Source organism: Rhinolophus hipposideros, assembly GCF_964194185.1.
Source record: "Rhinolophus hipposideros genome assembly, chromosome: 5".
Classification (NCBI taxonomy): domain Eukaryota; kingdom Metazoa; phylum Chordata; class Mammalia; order Chiroptera; family Rhinolophidae; genus Rhinolophus; species Rhinolophus hipposideros.
The window spans coordinates 37984273-38008688 of record NC_138051.1 but is presented as its reverse complement, the minus strand read 5'-3'; the positions used below and the strand labels follow the sequence as shown (position 1 = coordinate 38008688).

General features: G+C 52.1%; 4 protein-coding genes across 6 annotated transcripts in view; 2 read left to right on the top strand and 2 right to left on the bottom strand.

Moving 5' to 3' along the window:
- DNAJC17 (DnaJ heat shock protein family (Hsp40) member C17) overlaps window positions 1-4744 on the top strand; it is a 35786-nt gene extending 31042 nt beyond the window's left edge. Inside the window, exon 11 of the mRNA XM_081047761.1 lies at window positions 4507-4744. Within this exon, the coding sequence (XP_080903887.1) occupies window positions 4507-4629 (123 nt within the window). The 3' untranslated portion in view covers window positions 4630-4744. The remainder of the gene's footprint in view (window positions 1-4506) is intronic.
- Window positions 136-4077, bottom strand: LOC308497271 (uncharacterized protein C15orf62, mitochondrial). Its single transcript, XM_081047762.1, has 2 exons — window positions 2359-4077; window positions 136-2268 (listed from the first exon to the last, which is right to left on the bottom strand). The coding sequence occupies exon 2, from the start codon at window positions 2042-2044 to the stop codon at window positions 1520-1522; it is 525 nt and encodes a 174-aa protein (XP_080903888.1). The 5' UTR covers window positions 2045-2268; window positions 2359-4077; the 3' UTR covers window positions 136-1519.
- Window positions 4745-4860: 116 nt separating the features above from the next.
- Window positions 4861-8835, bottom strand: GCHFR (GTP cyclohydrolase I feedback regulator). Its single transcript, XM_081047763.1, has 4 exons — window positions 8693-8835; window positions 8416-8525; window positions 6660-6754; window positions 4861-5343 (listed from the first exon to the last, which is right to left on the bottom strand). Exons 2-4 carry the CDS (start codon window positions 8449-8451, stop codon window positions 5220-5222), a joined length of 255 nt encoding a protein of 84 aa, XP_080903889.1. The 5' UTR covers window positions 8452-8525; window positions 8693-8835; the 3' UTR covers window positions 4861-5219.
- Window positions 8836-14852: 6017 nt separating this feature from the next.
- RMDN3 (regulator of microtubule dynamics 3) overlaps window positions 14853-24416 on the top strand; it is a 15081-nt gene continuing 5517 nt past the window's right edge. For 2 of the 3 annotated variants that reach the window (XM_081050021.1, XM_081050023.1), the window contains exons 1-6: window positions 14853-14896; window positions 15290-15483; window positions 17885-18077; window positions 18466-18609; window positions 22727-23009; window positions 23824-23926. In XM_081050021.1, coding sequence (XP_080906147.1) covers window positions 15297-15483; window positions 17885-18077; window positions 18466-18609; window positions 22727-23009; window positions 23824-23926 — 910 coding nt within the window. In that variant the 5' untranslated portion in view covers window positions 14853-14896; window positions 15290-15296. Of the gene's footprint in view, window positions 14909-15289; window positions 15484-17884; window positions 18078-18465; window positions 18610-22726; window positions 23010-23823; window positions 23927-24416 lie in introns of all 3 variants that reach the window. The other variant, XM_081050022.1, reaches the window with a different exon arrangement.

The following is a 24416-nucleotide window of genomic DNA, read 5'->3' as shown; positions in this document are numbered from 1 at the left end:
GAGTGTGTCCCAGACCCTGGACAGAGGAGGGAAAGGAACTGGTCTGGGCCCAACTTGAGGCCGTTCTTTAGAGAGCTCATTCCCCCACCGTGAAGTCCCAGGATTTCACCCCAGGTGATACGCCACAGGCTGTGTTATACAGAACTTTATTCATTATCTCCTGCATTTAGAGGGGAGCCTTTCTTCTGGGCACATCCTCACAGGAGGAGAGAAGGTGAGGCACGGATTTGAGTTGTGGAAGCAGTGTGCATGGAAGTGTCCCTGTCCCCCTCTCCACACTTGGAAGGGCCTGGAGTACAGGCTGACCTGGGCTAGGTTTCAGGTCTTCTGGCCAGGCCACTGTGTGGGGCCTTGACCCAGGGAGCTCAGCCCTGGGTGGCAGGCCCCCGTCGGCAGAGGGTTCAGGCAAAGTAGGGCTCCCCAGTCACGGTGGAGGGTTCTGGAGACCACGTCACGGCAACAGCCACGCTTGTCTTGTTCATCCCCTCGTCAGTCCTCCTATGTCGCGTGGCAGCAGGAAGGAGATAAATCTGCCACTGTTTTTGCTGCATTTCCCAAGGGCTCCCATTGCTAATAATTCTGGGAACTCCCCAAAGCAGCCTTTGCGAGCTGCGCCCGAGCCTTCAGGTGGCATCTGCGGAGCCACCATCCTCAGGCAGCGTTCCAGGCAGCTATTTCGGCAGTGTGTCTCTCACGCCCCCGTTCCTGTTCATGATTTGTGTGGCCTTGTTCCTGAGTTATACTCTGGATCTCTGCGTGCCTCGCTGTCCCAACTCTGCCAGCCTCTCCCGTCTGCCGCAGGCTCCTCTGCGTCCCCCGTCCCACCATGCCACTGCTGGCTCCGGCCATGGTCTAGGCCAGCGCTCTCCAACAGAACTTTCTCCAGTGATGTTAATGTCCGTCCTGTCCTGTCCACTGTGGTAGCCGTTAGTCAGTTGTGCCATTGAGCATTTGATATGCGGCTAGTGCAGCTGAGGAACTAAATTTTTAATTTTGCTTCTTTCAGTTATGTCAGTGTAAGCAGCCACATGTAGCTAGTGGCTGCCACTTTGGACCAGGTCAGGCCCCTCTCCCCTCTCCCCTCTCCCCTCAGGTTTCCCCACCTTCCTCTTCCGCTGGAGTTGGACTGCTTTTGCGTAGATCTGTCCTGTAACCTCCCTCCTCTGTCGGTAGTGGCTTCAGAGAGGATGGGAGGCGGGCACCCATCTGATCTGTCCAGTCGGTGTGTGCTCCACTCCCTGACTCACCCCTGGCGCTGCCCTCCCCCTCAGCTGGCCTCTGCCTGGTCCCAGCCTAGCCAGCTGCTTTCAGAGCTCGTCAGCAACATTCCCAGCTCACCTCTGCGCCTCTGTCCATCCACTCTGGGGTGACCTGGAGGACTATTGAGGGCCCATATCCCATCAGGGCCCTGGATTCCTATCCCCACCTTTCTCTTAATCCACAACTATACCCTCTTTCCCTGGGGTCCTGAGGCTTCCGGCTCTTCTAGTCACCCTACCTCTGCCCACCCTCACCCCATTCAGAAGCTGGGCTCACTGGGAAATTGCTCCCTCAGTATCTGTAGAACTTCCTCAAGAAGTGAAATCCCCAGGTCCACTTTGAAGGAGAAGAAGGGATCACTGAGGTCCGGATTAGGTGTCCTTTGGAAGGTGGAGGTGTCCACAAGTTCCTCCTCAGAGTATTCATGGAGGGCGCCTCCCAGGGAGATTGCCGAGGGCAGGGTAGCCGAGTAGGCAGGTGCGGGCTCCAGGATATTGGGGCAGCTTGAGCTCTCTCTGTGGAGGCGGTAGAGGCGCGGGGGCTTGGGTGGGGCCAGCAGGGTGGCCCGGGGCTGCTCGTCCCCCCACAGTGGCAGGCGCCGGCCATCTGGCCTCCCCTGCAGCTCCCGGACGACCTCGCGGTTGCTGTATTCCTCATGGTCCCCGCCAGCCGTGCTGGCCTGGCTCAGCACGCTGCCTTGTCGCCGGAGTCGCCTTGGCCGCCCCAGGCTCAGCCGCTTGAAGAAGGAGGCATTGCGGAAGGAGCCTTTCCGCCAGGTCTCCATGGGACCCAGGGAGCCAGCAGACCAGCCTGGTACCTTAGAAGTCCACTTCAGGAGTGGCTAGGGACCATTTGATTCCTGCTAGAGCAGCGAATGACAAAAATCGGAGACAGCCCACGTGGGTTCCGGCAGAGGCCTCCGGCTTTCTGCTCAGCACAGAGCTTGGGCCAGCATCTTCAGTGGTGATACGAGGTCCCGAGAAGAGGAGCGCAGGGCACTGCTAGTTCCTAGCGACAGCATTTCCCAGAGGGACAAGAGTGGCCTGGTTACTTGATAGGGCAGTGGAAAAAACCCCAAGAGGAAGAAGCAGCACTTACTGGATCTGGAGTAAGGGCGGCTCTGGGGAGATCAGAGATGGATCTTCTCAGGCGGGCAGGGCAGGCAGGGCGGGCAGGGCGGGCAGGGCTGGCCGTCCTCCTTCCCCAGCCCCGCTCCTCGCGGCCCACAGCTCTGCCTCGCTCCCTGGCCCCTGTGCCTCACTGCCGCGGCTCTCTGACTGATTAGTGCCCAGCTGGTTGTGCTGGTGTGTGGCGTGGAGGTGTGTTGTTCTCAGCTGACTCAGTCAGGTGGGAAGCCGGGTTGCATGCTCTGAGGTAATTGCAGCACCCGCATGCAAGGACTGGGGCAGCCGTGGCCAACACCCCAGGGCACTGGGGAGCTGAAGATTCCTCTGGGGACTCATCTGGGGACAGCCCTGCTTTGTGTGTCACCATGCTGCCTCCTGCCCCCCCTCGCCACCCTGGGCCCTAGCAGGTGGGCCTGGCCCCCCAGCCCCCAGTGTGTGTATGGGAAGGAGGGGCTCAGCGAGGGTGGCAGTTATTGAAACAATTGTTGGGAGAGGAAGAGACCTGTTGCTTTTGTGGGTGACTCAGCCCTGGGGCCGGGTGACAGACCCTCATTAGCAGAGCCCACAGGTATGAGGGGAAGGAGGTAGAGGGTGTGGTAACAGGGAGCAGCCCCATGTCTGGAAAGGGCTGGCTCCTCCCAGGGCTGGGCTCGGGGCATGCCAGGGTGACTCTGAGTTTTCACAGCAGAGCAGTATTACCTTAGGGAGGGGAGAATTGCCCTCCTCCTGGCCTGACAGCCAGTCTGGCTGCTCCATTTCCTCATCCTTCCTCGACCTACCACATAGCCTCAGGACAGGCGAGAGCAGCTGAGGGCCTGGGTCCTGCCGCCTCCTACTCTGCCCTCCCGTCCTTCCCCATGGGCTGCCTGGGCCTCACTTGAAGTCCCTTCTGTGGAGGGGCCTGGGCCACACGGGGTTGCCCTGATTTGTCAGCAGTGCACTGGGCCAGGCCTAGGTAGGTGGGCCTGGCCGGGAGGGCAACAGTCCTTGGGTGGCCATGGGAGAGGAGAGAGGAGGGTGCTGTCTGGAGGAGCAAGGGGCTCTGGGGTGAATAAAACTTCCTGGTTCTGCACACCCTTTACTCCACACCAGCTGGCCAGGGCCTGGTATCTGCACCCTACCCTTCCCTTCTTATTCCTCAAGTCACTGACCACCAAACTTTTCTCCTGACTTCTCCCACGGGAGTGGACCAGCTTGGTGTCCTGCAGAACAGGGTTCTGCAGCTTTGTCTGCTGTGTAGCCCCCCGGCCTGGCTTCTGTGCCAACCCAGTGGGCTTCCCACTTCACAGAGCTTAAGCTGCACTGAGGAAGGAAGTGATTTAATTCCCACTGCAGACCTTATCAGGGCGTGGGGTTGGCAGCTTGGCTCGTGGTACTATAGAGCTGCCTTTTCACCCCACAGCCTTTGCCCATTGAGGTGGTTGTTTATTATTCTTTTGTTAAAATATAGTCCTCTTTAATCTCCCACACTGCTGGCAAGATCATAAAAGAAAAAGCCAGGCCCTGCCCTCCAGGAGCCTTGGTGTGTATTTTTAGGAGGCAAGTGGGCCTCATGCTTGTTTCTCTCTCCTTCTAGGGTGGGGCTGATTGAGGCTGTGTCTAGGGCAGGGTTTCCTTCTCCTGCGTCCTGGGCAGGAGCCAGACCACAGGGAAGATGGACAGCTGGGAGTGGGGGCAATGCTCTTGCCTCCGCCTGGCAGAGAGGAGTGTATTTCTACACCTCTGATGACTTCCCTTCACTGGAAACTTGTGAAAACCAGAGGATATGGGGTGGAGGAAAGGAGTGTCAAATAAAGGGCTGGGAGGAAATGAAGGGAGACAAGGGCCTGGTTAGAGCACGAGGAAGTGATTCACCTGGGAAAGATGAACCCAAGCTGACTAGATGAGAAGGGCCTGCGAACGGGGAGGTGGGGATGATTCCTCGTTGAGGTGGGTTGAGAAGCTGGCTTGGGGGCCAAAGGCCTACTTGCTCCAAAGAAACATGGATGAGATGGGATTGCAGGCTGTTCCAGGGTCCTTGACTCTTGACGCTAGCTCTGCCTAGGCCCTGTCCTCCAGTTTGGAGTGTGTGGGGCTGTGCCTGCTGCCTGACCGCTCCTTTCCCCACCTCTGTCCCCAGGGCTCCGTGGTGTCTGAGAGGGACTACGAGAGCCTGGTCATGATGCGCATGCGCCAGGCCGCCGAGAGGCAGCAGCTGATCGCCCGCATGCAGCAGGAAGACACGGTGGCGCAGCTCACGTAGCGCAGACACCCACAGCCCTTGTCTTAAACGTCACCAATAAAGCTTTTTGAGTCTACCTCTGTTGCATACATAGGTGGAGGGTGCTGGCCTGCCCAAGTGTGGCCCTGCTTTCTGGGCTTTGCCTCAGTGGCTCCGCCCAGGCCGGGCTCCCCCTCCCCGGCGGTGGCCAGACCCCGGGAGGCGCTCCGCTCAGTGAGCGTCCCTGTGCCTGCGGAGCAGAGGAGCAACCACTCATTGCAGCCCTTTATTGGCTTGGACCAGCGGCAGAGGACCCACCCGCCCCGTCCAGGGGCCATGTTCCTGGCTCTTGCCAGCTCCTCAGCCTACACACGAACATGGCCTCCTCCAGGGCCCTGAGCCAGGCCAGAAGGTGGAGGGGCAGCTGGGAGCAGCAGGGCAGGGGGCCCTGCCCTTCCCACCCCCTGCGGAGGCAGGTTTCAGAGAGGGCCATTCACTGCCCAGTGGTGCTGGGCCCAGGAAACATGACGATTTGGGGAGAGGGGCAGGGCAGTAAGTGAGGCAGGGGCTTGAGATCAGGGCCCATGGCAACCACTCAAGGAAGGGGTGCCCTGTCTGCTCCTCTGTGAGGGTCACTCCTTGTGCAGGCACCACACCAGCGTCTGGCCCACCCCTGTCATGCTCAGCACCCGGAAGCCCCTGCGTTCCAGCTTGTCCAGGACTATGCGAGGGGGGTCATTGACGAAGTATTCACAGCTGTGAACAGAAGAAGGAAAAGGGGCATCGTGAGGGGATACACCGTACAAGCTCCCCATACAATCTAGTGTCTGCGGAAGACCAGGTCTGGTCAGGAATGCTCAGAATAGTGACTGACATTCGCTGGTGTCTTCGATGGCCAGGCTGAGTCTGTACGTTCCCTTCCCGCCTCCCCTGCTAGGCACTTAGCATGCACTTAAATGCATCTCATTTATTCCTCCCAACAACCCGAGGAAGGCACCATTATTGTTCCCATTTTACAAATGAGAAAACTTAAGAGGGCTTAAGTAGCTTTGCCGATGTTATAAGACAGTAGAACCCTTGTTTGTCTGGTGACAGCCCCATGTGCCCTGGGCTGCGGCACTGTTCAGGAGGCAGGGCCTGCTCTCCCCAGGGTCCCCTAGGCCTCTGCCCCCGTCCTGCTGCGCTGGCTCTCCTACAGTCCTGGAGTACTAGGCTGCCCCCTAATAGTTCCTGACTCGGTGCCGCTCCCTAGCACAGAGAATGATTGGTTTCCTTTTCAGGATAAATTGATTCTAAAGGGCCAAGTAGATAAAGGGCTCTAGCCTCAAGCTGGGCATCTCAAGACAAATGCCTCATGGCAAAGGGACAGTGTTGGCCTTTGGGTCAGCCCTCCAACACTGACCCAAGGGGCTGGCACCAGCTCGTCTCCCCTTTGTACCCTTTGAACTGGGGCTCACTCTGGGGACCCTTCTCAGGAGTTGCAGCCTCTGGAGCCAGGGTTCTCCCTGCCTATGGGATAGGAAAGGAGAGGGGCAGGAAAGGAAGCAGCGCTCACCCTTTAGACTTGGAGCTGGAGTAAAGGATGCCAAGGGAAGTGGACGAGCCCCAGGCAGCTGGCTGAGCTGGAAGGAGGACCCATGCTGCCAGCTCCCTGTTTTCTAAGGCTTACCTTTGTTACTCAGACAGCTCTTCGAGACAGAAAACTTTCCCTCTGTGTCTACATAGCTTTGCCTTGATAGAGTCCAGCTTGGAGATAAGAGGGCAAGGAACAGTCCACTTACGTAGTCCTGTCTCCAGGAACCTGGACTCTGTCCTGGGACTTTGTCCTGGGACTTGACTTTGTTCTTGGGCTCTTGTGAAAAGAGGGTCAGTGGGAAAACTTACAGAGCAAGCCTGGGGGGCTGTAAGGCTGCAGACAGGGACTCACCCTACAAGAGGACAGAGCCCCAGGAAGTAGGCAGAGGGGCTCTGAGGCTGGGCATTGGCATTGTCCCTGGGCTTGGTGGTGTGTAAAGGGAACAGGGACAGGTCTAGGGCCCAGGGAGAAGATACTTAGGAATGCCATTACTTACAAGTTGTTTCCCAGGACGCTTCTTTTTGAGGCCCCCAAATGCCGCATCAACTCTGGATCCGAGTACTCATCGCCCACCATGGTGGGGCCCGCCTCCTGCAAGGTAAGCCACAGCTGCTGCTTGGCTGGCTGCCAGGTAGCGGTGGAAGGCCTTGTCTCCTTCAGCCCTTGTCTGCTGGCACTGAGCCAGTGTCAGGTAAAGGCTAGACTGGGAGGTGAGGGACATTGAGGGCTGACTACAAGCTGGGAAAGGGTGGAGCCGGTCCATGATCCGGCTGAGCGGTGAGGCCTGGCCAGCCCCTTCCAAGCTGATCTGGGCGGTGCCCATCGACTGGCACCCTCATGCCAGGCACCACCACCCGCGTTGTGTGTGTGTCAGAATCACCTGGAGAACAGAAAACATACGGCCACACAAAAACGTGTACATGAATGTTCATAGCAGCATTATTCCTAATAACCAAAAAGTGGAAACAACCTAAATGTTTTTCAAACTGATGGATGGGTAAATAAAATGTGGGGTAGCCATATGATGGAATTGTATTTGCAATAAAAAGGAATGAGTACTGATACATCTTCCAATTCAGATGAACCTTGAAAACTTTAAGTGAAAGACGCCAGGTATGAAAGACCACATATTACTACAGAAAGTGGATTAGTGGTTACCTGGGGGTGGGGAACTGGAGGGGGGGGTGAGGAATGAGAAGCGACTGCTAAGGTGATGGAAATGTTCTAAAATTGATTAATGTGATGGTGATAGCACAACTTGGAATATGCTATAAAAAACAACCCCATTGAATTGTACACTTTAAAGTGGTGAATTCTGTGGTACTCCTATTATATAGCGATAAAGCTGCTATATTAAAAAAAAAAAAAACAAAACACCTGCGGTGCCCCAGGCTTAGAGTGTTCGGGGAGGTCTGCGAAGAGGCCCAGGAGTCCACGTTTTAACAGCTGCACAAGTGACTGGTTCTCAAACCACTGCCCTAGGACCCTGCCAAGACCTGTGTGTGCTGAGCCCGCCTGTTTCCTTCACCCCCAGGGAGCTGCGTCTTCTCTGACGGATCACCGGGCAGTGGGGAGTGGGAAGGGGCAGGGGAGCATGCTGGTGCCCAGCCGGGGGACCCAGTTAGATAATTCTGAAGCTAAACGGGGACTCCTGGGAGGAACCAGCACCTTAGACGAGGATATTGCGCCCAAAGAAAGAGGGTGACTTCAGACTCCTGAATGATGTACTCCCCACCTCCAACCCCAAACGGCGGCGGTCTCCCCTTTCTTCACGAGCTAGAAGGTCTTTCTTCCTTTTTGGCCTCAGCACTTCCTGGCAGTGCCTAAGGGTGCAGCTAGAGGCTGTGGATGGGGCCGGGACATGGATGTAGCTTAGCACGCACTTTTCCAAACGTCTTTCTCGCAGGTTATTCCACTCCCGCAGCCCCCGCAGTGAGTGACCCACGTGCGAGGCCAGGGCTTCCTGCGTCCCTGTCGGCGGCTCGGCCCTCCCGCGCCAGGCGGGACAGGAGCCGCAGGCGCCGGGCTCGGTGGGTCGCGGGGCCGCACGCACCTGCCTCCTTCGCGGTGCTGGCGGCGCGGGGTCCACCAGATGCCCAGCCTCCCTCCCCTGTGGCCCGAGGGGGCGTGTCCCGGGCACTTTCCGGGCCCAGCACCGCGGGCGCCGCCTGGGAGGGAGGCGCCAAGGTGCGGCCGCAGCCCCCGCGGCCCGGGCCGGTCCTAACTCCCCCTGGTGGGGCGGCGGTACTCACGATGCGGATCTGAGTGCTGATGAGTAGGTAGGGCATGGTGCGCGGTCCCGGCCTGGCTCCCGCCCTGGGCTTTGGGCTCCGCGGCGACGCCAACCTCTCGGCCTCCGGGCCTGCAACCCGCCGCCCAGAGTCCCGTTACTCCGGCTCTGGCCTCGGGCTGTGCCAATCCCAGCGCGCCCCGCCGGTGACCGCCACGGCGGCCAATCGGGAGCCCGCGCCTGTGACGCGCCCCTGCACCCAGCTACTCGGGACCCGCCCCGCACCCGGGGCCGCGCACCAGGACTCGGGGTGACCTGCGGCTTCTGCCCGGGTCCAGCCGCAAAGAGGATGCGTGTTGTGGGGCACCGCTCAGGCGCCCGGCCTGGGGGCGGGGGTGGCCTCGGAGGGCTACCACGGGCCGCGGCGCCGAGCTCGCAGGTTGACCTTGTGTCCTTATTGCAACACCTCCAGTAACAGGTTCCAAAGTCCTGCCTTTGCCGGCCCCTGTCCCGATGAAGCAGAGCAGAGAGCAAACGGCGACCCCGCTCACGCCCCCAAGCTCCAGCCCACCGCACCTAGGGCCGTCTTTAAAGCTTTTAGAGGATCCCCACTTCCATTCTCAAGACACGTTCTCCAGAGACTCCTTCAGCCGGGAAGACAGGGGCATAGGAGGCTTGTGGCTCCAGCTAAAACACCACCTCGGGGGCGCTGCACATTCCCGCCTACCTGACAGTAATTCCTAGCACAGCGGCGGGACCGTGCATTTCTGGGGCGCTGTAGGTAAAGCTGTGAAGGAACTGAGCGCTTGGCTGGGCGCCAGCTCTGGAGGGACTTAAAACCAAAGGAATTTGGCTCTCCAGTCGGAGAGCTTCCCGCGAACCTGGAGAGATCACAAGGATCTGGCCTCTGCGCAGATCACAAGGCAGCACCTGGGGCAAAAGCAACAGCTTCCCCCGCGCCAGTCACCAGTGAGAGGGCAGCGAGTTCACTTCAAAGCGTCCACGCCCTCCTCTGGAGGTATCAAAATCTGACACCTCAATGTTCTTAGTCTTGTGATTGGTATTTTATGAAACAAAGCAAAACAAAAACAGCCTGTAACCTTCCCGCTCAGCCATTGAAAAATCTTAACTTCACAAAAGTGCCTCCAGCACTTTGACAGATGTGGAGAGAGCAGCAGGGAAATCACAGTTGTAATCCTAAAGGATCCTCCTTGGTCTAATTTAGAATTTTGTGCTTTCTACCCCCAGGATTACAGTTTAGCCAGACAGATAAAACATATTTCTGCTTAAGAAAGGATTTGTTAAAGTGACAAAGGATTAGTGTCCAGGACATATGAAGAACTACAAATCAAAGATAAAAAGATAAATCAATAGAAGAAACATGGACAAATGATTCGAAGAGGCACTTTTCAAAACAGGGAAAGGAAATGGCCAATACACATATAACATGATGCTCAATATCATTGAAATCCCAGAAATGCAAATTAAGCTACGTTTCAAACCACAATGAGATACTGTCTGAATGATTTGAAAAAATGTAAACATCAAGTATTGGTGAAGATGTCTAACAACTGAAACCTACTGTTGGGACTGTAAACTGTCATGGATGATGCAACCACCTTGTACCATGGTAAACAATTTGGCGTCATCTGTTAATGCTGAAGATGTGAAGATGTGAGCCAGCCAAACCTTTCCTAATAAACCTCGGGAAAACTCACTGACATGCTCAGGATCCATGTACAAGAATATTCATCACCACACTGTCTATGATTAGCAAAAAACTGCAAATAGTCTTTATGTCATCAAAAGTGGAGTAAATTTTTGGTTGATTCTGTTAACAAAAGTTACAGAAAAAATTAAGAGTTTTATTCATATATGATTTGCAAATTAGAGAAGTTAGCCCTTGGTACGAACCAAAGACATGTTCTAAGGTGGGAGGGGGAGAACAGGGTTTTCAAAAGGTGTAAGTTGCTAGCAGCTGATCATCAGAGACGGGTTGCTGGGAAAACAAGACCATAAACTTAGGTCATTGGTTTTCCAGTTGGGGGGGCAACTGGACTTTCAACAGTGGCTGATTCAGTGGTCAGCAAGTGGGGTGTGGTACGAGAACAATGGGCAATCAATTAGGCATTTGTCAATGTCCTTGTTCTAGTTCAGGCTTGTAGAAAAAGGCTGTTGGGTTACTTATCAACAGAAATCAAACAGCACAGAGAGACTGTTCGTTTTGCAGACAGATTCCAAATCCAAGAAGTAAAGTCATGCTCTGTATGCAGCCTGAGAGTTCAAACTGCAAAAATCCAAGTGTTGGGCCATACGTTATGAAACTAAAGTTCTTATAAATCCTCAGTTCATATAATGGAAATTGTATAGCAATGAAAATGCTCGGTGAAAAAGCAAGTCTAGGAAAAATACAGAACAAGTCTATTTATATAAAGCTCACAAACTTGTAAAACTAAATGATATATTGTTTGAGGATAAAAAACATGTGGTCAAATTATAAAAAAAAGGAAATGATAAATGTAAATTCAGGGTAGGGGTTATCTCGGAGAGCAGGGAAAGGGATGGGATGAGGACCGACATGCAGGTGTCTTAAAAGGAAAAAGTGATGTTCTCTTGCTTATACTAGGACATGGATACAGAGTTATTAATGTACTCAATCTTTATATATGTGTTATACATATTCCTTTGTAGCCATTAAATAATTTATAAGAACAACTGGAAAAAAAAAACAAGAACAATTTTTTATTTTATTTATTTTATTTTAGTTTTTAAGATTTTATTGGGGAAAGGGAACAGGGCTTTATGGGGGAACAGTGTGTACTTCCAGGACTTTTTGTTGGGGAAAAGCATTGTGTTTTTCCCAGGAGTCATCAGCTGCATCCAAGTCAAGTTGTTGTCCTTTCAGTCTTAGTTGTGGAGGGCGCAGCTCAGCTCCAGGCCCCGTCACCCTAGTTGCAGAGGGCGGAGCCCACTATCCCCTGTGGGAGTTGAACCTGGCAACCTTGTGGTTGAGAGGCGGCGCTCCAACCGAGTCATTTGGCCACCAGGGAGCTCAGCTGCGGCTCATTGACTTCAGTCCAGTTGTGGAGGGCGCAGCTTGCTGGTCCATGTGGGAATTGAACCGGCAGCCCCGTTGCCCAGAGCTTGCGCTCTAACCAACTAAGCCACCTGTCTACCCCAAGACCAATTTTTCAAAGTGTCAAGTCCCTTACAGGTTAGACACAAGGGGTAAGGACACCATCCCAAAGCATTTGACTATGTCTCCTGTCTTGGAAGAGGCAAGCAGATGGGGGTGTCACGTTCTGGGCAGAGAGCAAACCAGGAGTTTGGAGTCTGCTCTGCTAACCTCTCTCAGCCTGGGCTGTAGAGGGGTGGGAAGGAGACGGAAGGTCAGTGCTATCTCCGGCTGCCAGGGCTTTATTACATTTGCAGAACTGGTCTGCAGATGCAGCACAAGATAGAGAGCTTCATCCAGAACAACCCACCCCACTGCAGATCGCCCCTGGCAGCCGCACACCGCCAGATAACATCTTTAATAACCAGGGGGAAATGAATTCCCTCGCTTGGGCTGCCCATCTGGTCTCATCTCTTGCCACAATTTATCTGGCAGAGCTTCCTCCCCTACAAATAGAGGAGAAATTGTTCTTCCATAACTCAGCTTTTCATCATAAAAACATTGCCAAAGAGGCAGGGCCTGGATATGCGACATTCCTTCTTACCTTCCTCCTTCATTCAGCTTTTATGGATGGCTTTTCTGCATTAGAGCTGTGCTGGACACAGGGGACATGGAGATGAATCAGGCACAAACCCCACCCTAGAAGAGAGAGCAGTCCAGTGGGGTAGACGGACTAGAAAGCAAATAATCACGGAACCAAGTGTCATGAAGGTAACAAAGCCTCAGGAGCAAAGGAAGATAAAAAGATTAATTCTGCCAAGGAAAGTTTCCCAGAGGAAATGAATTTTTATTCCCTCCAAAATTAATATTTTTCCTTATTATAAAAGAAACATGTTTATTTCAGAAAAATGAGAAAAAATACGGGCAAAGGATATTAAAACATTCTTAATATGAAAACATTTATTTGTAAAGATATACATACCTCTATGTTCATTTGTTAACCTAAAAATAAAAGGCCAAGTGAGAAGCAACAAGCATTTATCTGAGATAAAAAAAAAAGTTATTTGAGAAGCATTGATTTAGGCAGAAGTCCAAATAATATTCTGATAAGGAGACAAAGGCAAGGGGTATTTCTGAGAAAAGGAAAGGAAATACAGTGGTACCTCAGTTTTCAAACGTCTCCGTTGACAAATGTTTCGGTTTACGAACGCTATAAATTTTATGGATCTCTGGTATCATTAGATAGTAAAATTCATGCTAAATTTGCAGTTTTCGGGGTTGATTTAAAGGTCTGGAATGGATTAATCCATCTTGCATTACTTTCTACGGGGAAACCGTGCCTCAGTTTTCAAACATTTCAGAACTCGAACGGGCTTCTGGAACAGATTATGTTCAAAAACCGAGGTACCACTGTAATAGCAATAAAAGAAAGGCATTTCTACTGACGCAGATAAGCTAACATAGTGACACTAATCCCAAACAATGTTGTTAATGTTTGATCCATAGTCATCAGTCCAGTAGACAAAATATCTTCTTTCTTATTATCTTTGCAAAACGCAATGTTGCTTTAGGCCCAGTCCAAAGGTTTAACATTCCAAAGGTTTGAGACATAAGATATGCAAGGTAGTTCCTCTGGCAGCTCCAGCTCCATTTTAAAGTGGCTCCATTTATATTATTAGTTTTTTACACATTGCAGCATTATTTACAATAGCCAAGACATGGAAACAACCTAAGTGTCCACTGACAGATGAATGCATACAGAAGATGTGGTACATACATACAATGGAATACGACTCAGTCATAAAAAAGATGAGCTATTGCCATTTGTCACAACATGGATATTGTGACAAATATCTTGAGAGTATTATGCTAAGTGAAATAAGTTACACAGGAAAAGATAAAAACTGTATTTCACTCATATATGGAATATAAAACAAAAAGTAGCAAACGAACAAACAAAAAAAACAAACTCATAGATACAGACAACAGAATGGTGTTTACCAGAGAGGAAAGAGGGTAGGAGGAGGGCAAAGTGTAAAGGGGGGTCAAATATATGGTAATGGAAGGAAATTAGCCTTCAGGTGGGAAGCACACAATAGAGTACACAGATATCTAATTATAATCTTGTACAACTGAAAATTATATTATCAACCAATATTACCCCAGTAAGTTTAATAAAAAATTTAAAAACCCACTTTTTTCTCACCACCAAGACAATTATAATTAGTCCCCTGGGGTATTTCAAGAGGTATTAATTAAGATGAATCCTTAAGAATGAGTAGGAAGTATTGGTGAAGTTCTATTCCTTAAGCTGTGGGGTGGATACCTCATTGTTTTTAAATTATTCTTTACAATGTATATATACATGAAATGTACTCATATGTGTAAAATATCTCACAATTAAAAGTAAGTTAATATGATACAATATAAATCAAAGATTTGGGGAGGAACGATCTACATATTTTGGCTGTCACTCAACTTAATTTTAACTCTTAGGGAATGCTGACAATAAAATTGGAATCATAGTCTATAAAATCCTGTATTTTTAGTTTCTAAAATTACAAGAAGTTGCATAAAATCACGAGTAAAATGGAATTATAAAAGAATTAACGGGCGATAGGTGGGCACGGAAAACTGATGAACAGATTAAAAAAAAAAAATGAACAAAAAAACCTGAAATGGTATCTGAACCAATTTAAGCAGAGATCAACTCAAGTTTCAGCTTCATCCAAATAATGTTTAAAAATGCTATCATTAGAGAAATGAATTTACGTTCTGGAAATGGAAAAAGTTTATGACCTGTCCCTGGTTAAGGTAATAATGACAACGTAAGATTTAAGATTATGTTTTAGTGATGGGGTGTGCATCTATATGTTTTCACATGTATGGGAGGTTTTAGGAAGCTGGCCCGGGGGACTCAGGGACCTCTTGTGGCAAACCGACAATTTATCTGTTCTAATTTGATCTGCCAGCGGCGCTACTGTCTAGTGTTTAGTAAATGGTTTGATTACAAATGCATAAACAAATTAAGCCGAAGTCAAGTGGAGTCTGAGTTACTGCAGACTGTTAAGGAAAGGTGGGCAGGGGTGGCGTTTGCCAGGTAGCGAATGAGTCGTTCTGGGCACCAGCAACAACAGCGCGAAGGTAGAAAGACGTTCCGGGAGCCGGAGCGTCCGGCGAAGACGTCAGCGAGCTCCCCCCCCGCCCCCCCCGGCTCGGGTCCCTTTTCCCGCCTCTGCCGGCCCCGCCCCCCGGGAATGACGGCCCCGAGGCGCAGTCCCGGCTGCTCATCTCGCTGCGCCTCCCGGGCCGCGCGCGGGGCTGATGGCGTCGCCTAATGACGTCACGGGCTTTGACAGCGTGAGGCGGCGGCGCTGCTGCCATGGTGGTGAGCTGCGGGGTGAGAGGCTGAGTCTGCCTCCGGCCAGGCCGGGGCGCCTTCACAGGCCACGCGGGGGGCCAGGAGTTTGCGGCCAGGGCGGCGGGTTTGTGGGCTGCGTGATCGTGAGGCTGCGGGAGCGGGTGGAGGCCCCGGATCCCGCCTCGGGGGTCAGGCTTGGGGGCGTGTTGGGCGGGCGGCTGGTCCACGCGGGGGAAAGGCGCGGGAGGCAGGCCCGGGGCGCTGGCGGAAACCTTAGGGTTCGGCTGGGGCTGAGGGTCACCGGGAGCTCGGGGACTGGGCAAGGACGTGTCTCGAGCGGTTTGGCGTGGGGCCGGGCGGCCCACGCTCACGGGTGTCTTCCCCCGCCCGCCCGCTCCCGGGGGCGCGCGCGGGCTGCAGGTGCATCATGTCTAGACTGGGGGCCTGGGGCGGCACCCGCTCCGGCCTGGGGCTGCTGCTGGGCACGGCCGCGGGCGTCGGATTCCTGTGCGCCCTTTACAGCCAGCGGTGGAAGCGGACCCGGCACCATGGCCAGAGCCAGCCCCTTCCCAACTCCCTGGACTACACGCCGACTGCGGAGCCCGGACGCCAGGGTAGGAGCGGGTCCCCTGAGCTCGCAGTCACGGCTGGTGGGTGGGCCGGGGCCGAGACTGCCTGTAGCGGAACCTGTGGGACAGGACAATGGACGGGGAGCCTCGAGTTTCACCTTCTTGGAAAGCTTATCGAAAAGGAAAGCAGTCTCCCTCCTCTGTGCTCTTTCTCCTGTAATCCCAGGAGAGTATATCGTGAAAGGCTATTTAACTTTCACTTTTAGTTCTGGCTACAGAGGTGCTATATACGTATTAAAGGCGCTTACTGGCTTCGTGTTGGGTGAGACGTTTAATAAGTAGAGGAAGAGTCCAAAAGTAGCGAAAGCGAAAAACAAATCTTGTAGGAATTAAAAGTCCTGAGGCTGACGTTATTAAACTGCATATTAGATTTTGAAGGGAGCTTGGAGACTAGGCCAAGTGGTTTTATTCTTCTTATGATGAAATCAAGATTAAAGACAATTGTGTAACTTTCCGAAGGTTGTCACAAGTAAGTGGCATGTTGGGCCTGGTCGCCTGGTCCTGTGGACTTTCCACGGCGTGGGGCTGGGGGTGCGACGACTTGCAGTTGAAGCTGAATGTGGCTGGAAGCCAGCGAGAGCTAAAATGGGTAGTGTTCAGTTTTGCAGAACTTTCATGTTAACTTATTTGAGCAAAGCTCCTAGGGCTGGTTCAGACCTCATGTTTGTGGAATAGAGGAACATTCAGATCATCTCCACCCCGTGTTAATTGGGAATGAGTATTTTCTCTGGTTACCAAATGCCAGATGGCTTGGAAAAGTTCGTTTTAGAAGAGTCTTCAAAGAGTTATCACCTTCGCTTGCAACTGCCTGTCAGCATTTTATAACCTGGTAGTCACCTAGTTAGTGTTGCAAGGGTGCTTGTCTTTCCTTCCTTTTCCTTGTGTTTCGTATGTAATTTCTTTTTTTAATCTTTTAATTTTTTAATTCAAATTTTTATTTGCATTTAGGTACTTGTTTTTGTATTTCCCCCCCCTTCCTCCGCCTCCCCTTCACTCCAGTTCACACCGTTGTTTCTCTACACAACAGGACACAGCTCCCTGGCCCTGCTGGTATTGGGAGCCTTGGGCTCCCCCGGGGCTGAGGCAGTTGGCCGGCTCATAGCAGCTCTCGGCTTCCTCACCGGCTGCCGGCCACTCACGATGGCTGCCGGCCACTCACGATGGCTGCTGGCCACCACCCGCTCCTGGCAGCACACCATAGCCTGTGGCAGCTCTCCGTCAGCTCTGGCTTCCCACAGCCTCCCAGCTCTAGGGAGAGCTGTTGTTCACAGTCTTAGCTGTAGAGGGTACAGCTCACTGGCCCATGGGGGAATTGAACCAGTGACCTAGATGTTAGGAGAATGGTGCTCCAACCACCTGAGCCACCCTGCTGGCCCTGTTTGTAATTTCTTAGCAGTAGTCTTTCTTTTGCTGAGGTTGGGGGAAAGTAGCCATGTTTCCAGGGATCTTTCTTGCTCTACATTCTTGAACGCTGCTGGGTTGTATTGTAACCTGACCTAGATTGTTACTAGATTTCCTTGTATGCTTGCTGGACTGTGGGTCCTACCTCCTTGTTTTCTTTCCTGTTTTCACATTTTTCAGTACAATTGCCTTAGGTAGCTATCAGTTTACTAGCATTTACTGTTGGAATTTACTAAGTGCTCCATTCAGGGCTTAGCGATGGTATTTTTCCAATGGGTTTGGATGGGCGTTTTCCAGTGTACATTTTCTCTCAGTACCTGCCCCTTTTTTCTTTGCCTCTCTCTGATGGTATTAAATGAAGTTCTAGAGAGGAGCTCAGAGTTTTCTTTGCTATTCTTTGTGAAGTGAAAGATCAGAATTTGAGTGAGCTTAATTTTAGTTTTGTTGTGTGGTTGGTATTGACTGGTAGTGTGGCGTTATATACAGGCATACTGCGTTTTTGTATCTCGCTTTATTGCATATCACAGATGTTGCATTTTTTTTGTAAATTAAAGGTGAGACTTTCACCAGCAAAAGATTATGACTCTCTTTTTTGTACTACTCTATTTATCGTGGTGGTCTGAAACTGAATCTGCAATGTCTCTGTAGTCAGGAAAAGGTTTTTCTTTTCCTATAGCAGGGCAGCGGTCCTGCCTTTGAGGTACGTCATTCGTGCAAGCATTTTACATTTGCTGTGGTGTGCAGTTCTGCTGAAGGTCCTGATGAGGGAGGGTCTCGGAACAGAGGGTTCTTATTTAGAGATGGGGACCTTGGTGGTTTTTTCTGGATAGTTACTTGGGACTTGTTACCAGGACTTAGCTGTGAACATATGCTGTTTGAGCCCTAAGGGTCCTTGTAATTGGAACTCCAATGAGAAGTGTGCTAGGCGTAAGATCTTTTCCTTACTGTGTTCCATGGGCATCACTGTCCCCTGTCCTGTCCTCAGTGAGGCCGTTGCGGGCAGTCCCAGGGGAGGCTGGAGACGCTGCGGTGCTGTCCAGCCTTCCACGAGAGGGCCAGGAGGTGGTGCTGGACCGCCTAGACTTCGTGCTGACCAGTCTGGTGGCGCTGCGGCGGGAGGTAGAGGAGCTGAGGAGCAGCCTGCAGGGGCTCGCGGGCCAGATCGTGGGGGAGGTCCGGTGAGTATTGCAGCCTCCTCTCCTGCCTTGTCCCCTGCTCCCAACTTTTCCCTGCCCCTACTGCTTTGTCACCTGAGCTGTGTTCCGGCCTTTGCTGTCTGTCTCTCAGGAGGAAGCCAGCTTTATAGCTTCTCGCCTAATAAGCTTGGTACCTTGCCTTGCACGTTTCTTGCTGTTTTGGGGCCTTCATGGTCTGTTGTAGCAGCTGAATGCTTTCTTCTGACCAGCCTGGTCTGCCCATGCAGGCGGGGTCAGAAAGATGCCCTGGTTTCTCTCCTGAGTGTAGAGCTCCAGGGTTTTCCCTCTAATGAGGAGCGGTAGTAAGAGGCTCCCTCATGGTTAGGGGAAAGACAGGCTGGATGGGGCCTAATGCCACCCTGCTTTTCAGATCCCACATGGAAGAGAACCAGAGAGTGGCTCGGCGACGAAGGTTCCCGTTTGCCCGGGAGAGGAGTGACTCCACTGGCTCCAGCTCTGTCTACTTCACAGCTACCTCGGGAGCCACGTTCACAGATGCCGAGAGCGAAGGGGGGTGAGTCGTCTCCCCTGGAGGCAGTTGTGGCTCCAGCCAGGTTACGTTTTGTAATAGTAATGTTTATCAATGGAACAGTCACACTGAGCTGCTGTAAGCAATTTTTGGAACAAGGTTAAGGGTGTAAATAAATACAGAACAGTTGAAATAGGAAAAACCACCTTATGTCATACAAACAGAAATTTAACAGTGGTTATTGCTTGCATCTTTTATTTTCCTCTGAATAGGGTTGGTTTTTACATAGTTATATTTTTTATTTACTCTTTTCCTGTAACATTAGTTGGGCATTTTCCTGTGTTATCACAGGGACTTTATTTCCTTCACTGAGTGGCTGAGCCGGATTAGAGCTCTCTAAGCACTGAGTGTGCTCCCCACCCCCCGGTAGTGCTCCCCGGCCCATGGGGCAGGCTCGCTCATGCTCCCTTGCCAACTTTACGAGTGGGAGGTGACTGTCCCGAGTAATTGGTGGTCTAGCACTTCTGTCCACAGGCCTTGCTGTGAGACAAGGCAGCAGGCAGGGTCTTGTGGACAGCCACCAAACTTGGTCAGGCTAAGGGCTTTCGATTTTATGTTACTAGTGCCACTTCAGGATGATCTTGGCAGCATGGTCCCTCTTTAGCTGAAACTCCTTAGGATATTAACTATGGTCATTCTTCCTCTGACAGGCACTGTGCTCAGTACATTGGAGGTATTTCCTCACTTACTGCCCACAAGGATCCTGCAGTAGGTGCTCCTTTTCTCCATTTCTCTTGAGACTTGGTGAGGCGTGGTGCCTTGCCCGGGGTTGTACGACTCCACGTGCACGCTTAGCGGGGCTCATGTGCAGGGAGGTGAGAGTCTTCTATCTGAGGCGGGGCTTCGTTATCAGGGCACAGAAGGGCTTTCACGGGGAGACATGTCGCACGCAGCCCTTGCGAGTTCTTCCTATTGACTAAGAGCTGCCACAGCTCACTGCCCATAGCAGTAGCGTGTTCATACATCTTACTCAAGAGATTTCAGGCGTGTTTTCTTGTTTGGGCCACTATATTCTCCTGCCTCTCATCATTTGGTTTTCTAAGAAAATTAATAGTATCACTCTCTTTTCCGTGTCACTGCCATTGGACATTTGTGCTGTATTTGATTCTTGCTCAGATGCCTCTTGAAACAAGTGAAGTCCTGGTAAAGAGCTTTAGTCCTCCGTTCTTGACTGCTCATGCTTGGGTTGTCCGCTCTCTATTATCTGTCTTCTCAAAGGCTAGCAGAGGTGGCCCTTTTCTACTTAATTTACCTAATAACTCTGAGCTGGGAGATGCTTCCAAAGGGCTGTTGTAGAGGAGGGGCAGAAATGAGTATCTGACACAGCTGGATTGAAAAGGAAACAGCACAAAGTAGTTGAGAGTGGGCCCTGAGACTTAAGGAGCATCTCTGTTCAACCCAGGGAAGCAGGTCACTTGGGTGGGAATTGACATTTGAACTTTTCAGAGGGTAGAACAGCAAAGGTCACAGCTCTGCCCAAGATCAGGATGTAGTACTCAAGGCCCTTGATGATTTTAAGAAGTCGTACACATTTTTGTGGGCAGTGAGAGCCAGTACGTAACCAGGGAAGCCTGTGGTGCGCCCTGGGGCTCCCCCGCCATAGGAGCTGGGCAGGCCTTCCGGCCACATGTGATGGAATGAGAGGAAGGCTGGCTGTCCAGCAGGCTCAGCCCCAGGCCATCGTGTGGCATGTAGAAGCGACGGGGGTGTGATGCAAGACTCAGGTTTAGCTGGCTGCCATCTGGGGCAGTGGCCATAGTGAATAATACTTCTTTTTGCCATGGTCAGTGCAGTGAAGGTCAAGGGGGAATTCTGGGAGGAGACCAGTTTCTGGAATGACTTTGAACACATAGGTCCTGGGAGAAGAAACGTTGCTTTGAAGTATGAAAAAAAGATAAAAATATTTGATGGGCTACTCTATTCCACTAAACCTTGTATCCCTTTTTCTTCCAAATAAAATAGCAACTTTGAGCTGCCGGGGGATCGACTGAAGGTGGCAGAGGCAGAATCACCGTGTGGGTGTGTGAGCTTGTCCCCAGTGCATTGTATCAAACACAGCTGTAGTTCCCTCCCTGTCAAAACCCAGCTTGCCCTAAAACACCACCTCCTTCAGCAAGCCCTCCCAGGCTTCCCAGCCAAGAGGGATTGCCTGCGACCTCATCTCCTTCTTGGGCATTTGTCACCTCATCTAGGTTGGTGTTCCCCACCACTCAGTTTCTCAGGGTCAGGCTTGGTTGTCTCTGACTGCTCCAGCTTAGCCCCTCTAATGGGGCTTAGGGGTTCAAAGAAAGACATTTAATTGCCAGGAGGCAGATATGTGTAACTGAGCCCTTGATCACCAGCTAGTGGGCTCTCCTCAAGGAGTCGGGTGGTTCTGCCGTCTTTGCTCCAAGGGAGCCTGGAGCTCTCGACCCACTGTGGGAGCAATGTGTTCCCTCCGAAGGCACAGATCCAAAGGGCCTTTTCAAAGGTCCCTGCCAGTCCCCTGCTGATCAAAAGCTGCAGCATGTGTTAAACAAAAGGGCCACCCCTCTCTGGTGGATTTCTCCAAGGGCTGGGCTGGTGGTCCAAGAGGTGTGAGAGCATGATGTGAACATGGGGCAGCCGCCGTGTAGCTCTGGCACATGATCCATCTCTTCTCAAGCCTGGAAGCCCATGGAGCTGATGTCAGCACTGGCTCAGCGAGTGTTTGCCTGCCCGCTGCATGCCAGGCAGCGGGGCTGCAGATCAGTGGGCAGAGCAACTTCAGGTGGGGCTGAGGGGCAAAAATAGGCCTCTCCTCTGTGCCAGCCTTGCTCGAGCCCCCCTGCCTTGCGGGGCTCCACCAGCTTTCACTGTGGGTGGCAATAGGATCCTCCCCCATCTTTCATTCCAGGATGGAGGAAGGCTTATCCCTAAATGTCCCTAAGATCTCCCCTGTGCTTCAGAACCTTCTGGCTTACTGCACCTGCTATTCCTGCACTCGGTGTGGAGGGCTCGCTGGTGGCTGGTTCTGGCCCCTGCACGTCTTACCTTCTTCCCTGTTCAGTTTTTGTCTGAGTTGGCAGTTAGCTCCCAATTAGCTGCTGGGGGAAGCTGAGATCTGAGAGAAACTCAGCTTCCTCTTCAGTGGGTACATCAAAGTTGGGGCTCCCTAGAACCCTGGCTTATGATGGTCCCAGAAATACCTTCCCAGGGGGTTGTTTGCATTTTTCTCCTCTCCTGCTTCCAGCTGCAAGTGCCTCCGCACCCCATCAATTCCCAGGGGCTACTCCTGTTGTAGCTTAGGTTTGGTGGCTGACTTGGGAAGAGGTACACGTTGAACTGAGAAAGAAAATGTGGATATTTGTGGCTGTCCATGGCCTCCGAGTCTGGAACCCACCCATGATGGTTCTGGCAGGTGCCTTTGGCTGACAGAGTGAAAATGATCGACAGACCTGAGCCTGGGGAGCCATTCAGCTCAGGAGCTCCACGGCGTTGGCTGTTGTGTAACTGGCAGAGAAATGGAAGCGACAGGGTCACGTTTCCCCGAAAAGTCATTTCGGTCATGTTTCCCCGAAAATAAGACCTAGTCGGACAATTAGCTCTAATGCATCTTTTGGAGCAAAAATTAATATAAGACCCAGTTTTATTTTAATACAGTATAAGAGCGGGAATATAATTAACATAACATAACATAATATAATATAATTAATACAATATAATATAATATAAAATACAGGGTCTTATATTAATTTTTGCTCCAAAAGATGCATTAGAGCTGATTGTCCGGCTAGGTCTTATTTTCGGGGAAACATGGTACCTTCTAGGCTTTTTGTTTCTCTATTTTCTGGCAGATGTGGTGGTAGCTAAGCAGGGGGTTCTCATATTGGCTGCCTGTCACAGCGCCCCGTTGGTCACTCTTCCCTCCTGGATCATTTTTCCCAGCCAATGGTTCCCATAGGAAGCTTTTTCTAGAGAACTAATTTTTGCCCCTAAGTGGGGGGAACGAACCTTTTCTGGAGGGCTCCAGGCTCTGGACAGCAATACCTTGGATCCCTCTTTGCGGGCGGGGGACAGACCCTAGCGCTCTAAGGCCGACTAATCCCCTGCCGTGACCCTGTCTCTTCCATTTCTCTGCCAGTTACACAACAGCCAACGCCGAGTCTGACTACGAGCGGGACTCTGATGAGAGTGAAGCTGGGGCAGATGAAGTGAGCTGTGAGACCGTGAAGATGGGAAGAGAGGATTCCGTGGGCCTGGAGGCAGAGGAGGCTTCAGGCCCGGTGCCCAGAGTCCTGGAGGCTGAAGGCGCCCCTGGCCTGGAGGAGGTGCTGCCCCTCCTGCGGCAGGCGGACGAGCTGCACCAGGGCAATGAGCAGAACAAGCGGGAGGGCTTCCAGCTGCTGCTCAACAACAAGCTAGCGGTGAGGCGCCAGCTGCCCGCACGCCCTCCCCCTTCCTCCTGACCCCCGGGGAACGAAGGCAGGCCACTGTGTTACCGACTGCAAAGTGACATGGAAGGGAAATGAGGGCGAGACGGCTGGTTCCGCCGACCCCGCAGGGTTGCACATCGTCTTCCAAGGGGACCACGCGCTGCCCCTAGAGGCCTAGTTTACTGCCCACTTCAGAGCTGCTTCCCGAGGGCAGCCCTCTGCCTCCTTTAGATGCTGCAGGAGACTCCGCCTCTCACAGTGGAGGGAAATGCAGAGACTGGAATGGCCTGTGCCCATTTTATTTCCCTTGAGGCAGAGCCCAAACTGCCTGCCGTACGTGACGTTTCCAACATCAGTGATAAGTGAGTAGGCCACGCAACCGTAACTCCCTTCTCCTCAGGCTCACTGCCAGAATTTATGCTCACGCGGGTATAACTGCCCCCAAAGTTAGAATTTTCCCTTTTCTTGGACAACTTCACATATTTCTCCATTGTGTTAGCAAGACTTTTCTCTTGCTGTGCCTTGCCACATCCTGGAGTTGACTTTTCCTCCTTACAGTACTAGGAGGCAGAAAGCCCTCACTCTGTAGGCAGTGCGATCTGTTGGCAAGACAGTGTCATTAGTTGACGACCTGCAGGAGGGAGTTGCGTGGGGGTGAGGGCTGTGCAGTGGCTGCCTGATGGCTGTCAGCATTTGTGACACACGAGCTTGGAAACGCAAACCAAGGGTGTGGGGGGAGGCCAGAGCTTCAGTTCTCTGTGGCTGAAGGAAAGGGGAGCCTTACCCCACTCTGTTTGGTCCGTAGTATGGAAGTCGGCAGGACTTTCTCTGGCGCCTGGCCCGGGCCTACAGTGACATGTGTGAGCTCACTGTGGAGGTGAGCGAGAAGAAGTCATACGCTCTGAATGGTAAGTGCTGACAGGCTCCTGGTGGGAAGGTGACTGACTGTGGCAGTAGAGCCAGCCTGTTTGCTTGGGGCCCAGGGAAACCGCCAAGATGCAGAATGTCAGGGCAGCTGTGGCTCAGTTGCCTATTAGGGATAAACACTGGTTCCCGTGGATCCCTGCTTCCTTGAGACAGAGCCTGTGCTTCTCTGCAGTGTGATTACCACAGGTATGCGTCTTTAGGAGTACTCCTATCGTATCAGCATAACCCTTTGTTCTTACGCCCGAGAGAATTGCCAAAACCTTTCTTAATCTGCAATGGTGCTTTTGGTGTGGCTTAGGAATCTGGTTTGAGTTATGGGGACTGTGGGGCGGGAGTTCTAGGACGATGAGAATGTTTGCTGAGCACCTGGAAGGAACAGTTTGGGAGAATACTGCTTGCTCAGAAGTCCCTGGGATCTGCTTAGCAACTGTGTTGCCAAGTCTGTGCCTTGCGGGATAGGGTTCATCTGAC

What these genes read in the sequence shown, in the direction of transcription:
- LOC308497271 (XM_081047762.1), bottom strand. Translation starts at nt 2,044, where the DNA reads ATGGAGACCTGGCGGAAAGGCTCCTTCCGCAATGCCTCCTTCTTCAAG.
- GCHFR (XM_081047763.1), bottom strand. Translation starts at nt 8,451, where the DNA reads ATGCCCTACCTACTCATCAGCACTCAGATCCGCATC. An exon ending in TCAGCACTCAGATCCGCATC is followed by an intron (nt 6,755 to 8,415) that starts GTGAGTACCGCC and finishes CTTACCTTGCAG; the next exon opens with GAGGCGGGCCCCACCATGGT. An exon ending in AGCGTCCTGGGAAACAACTT is followed by an intron (nt 5,344 to 6,659) that starts GTAAGTAATGGC and finishes TTCTGTTCACAG; the next exon opens with CTGTGAATACTTCGTCAATG.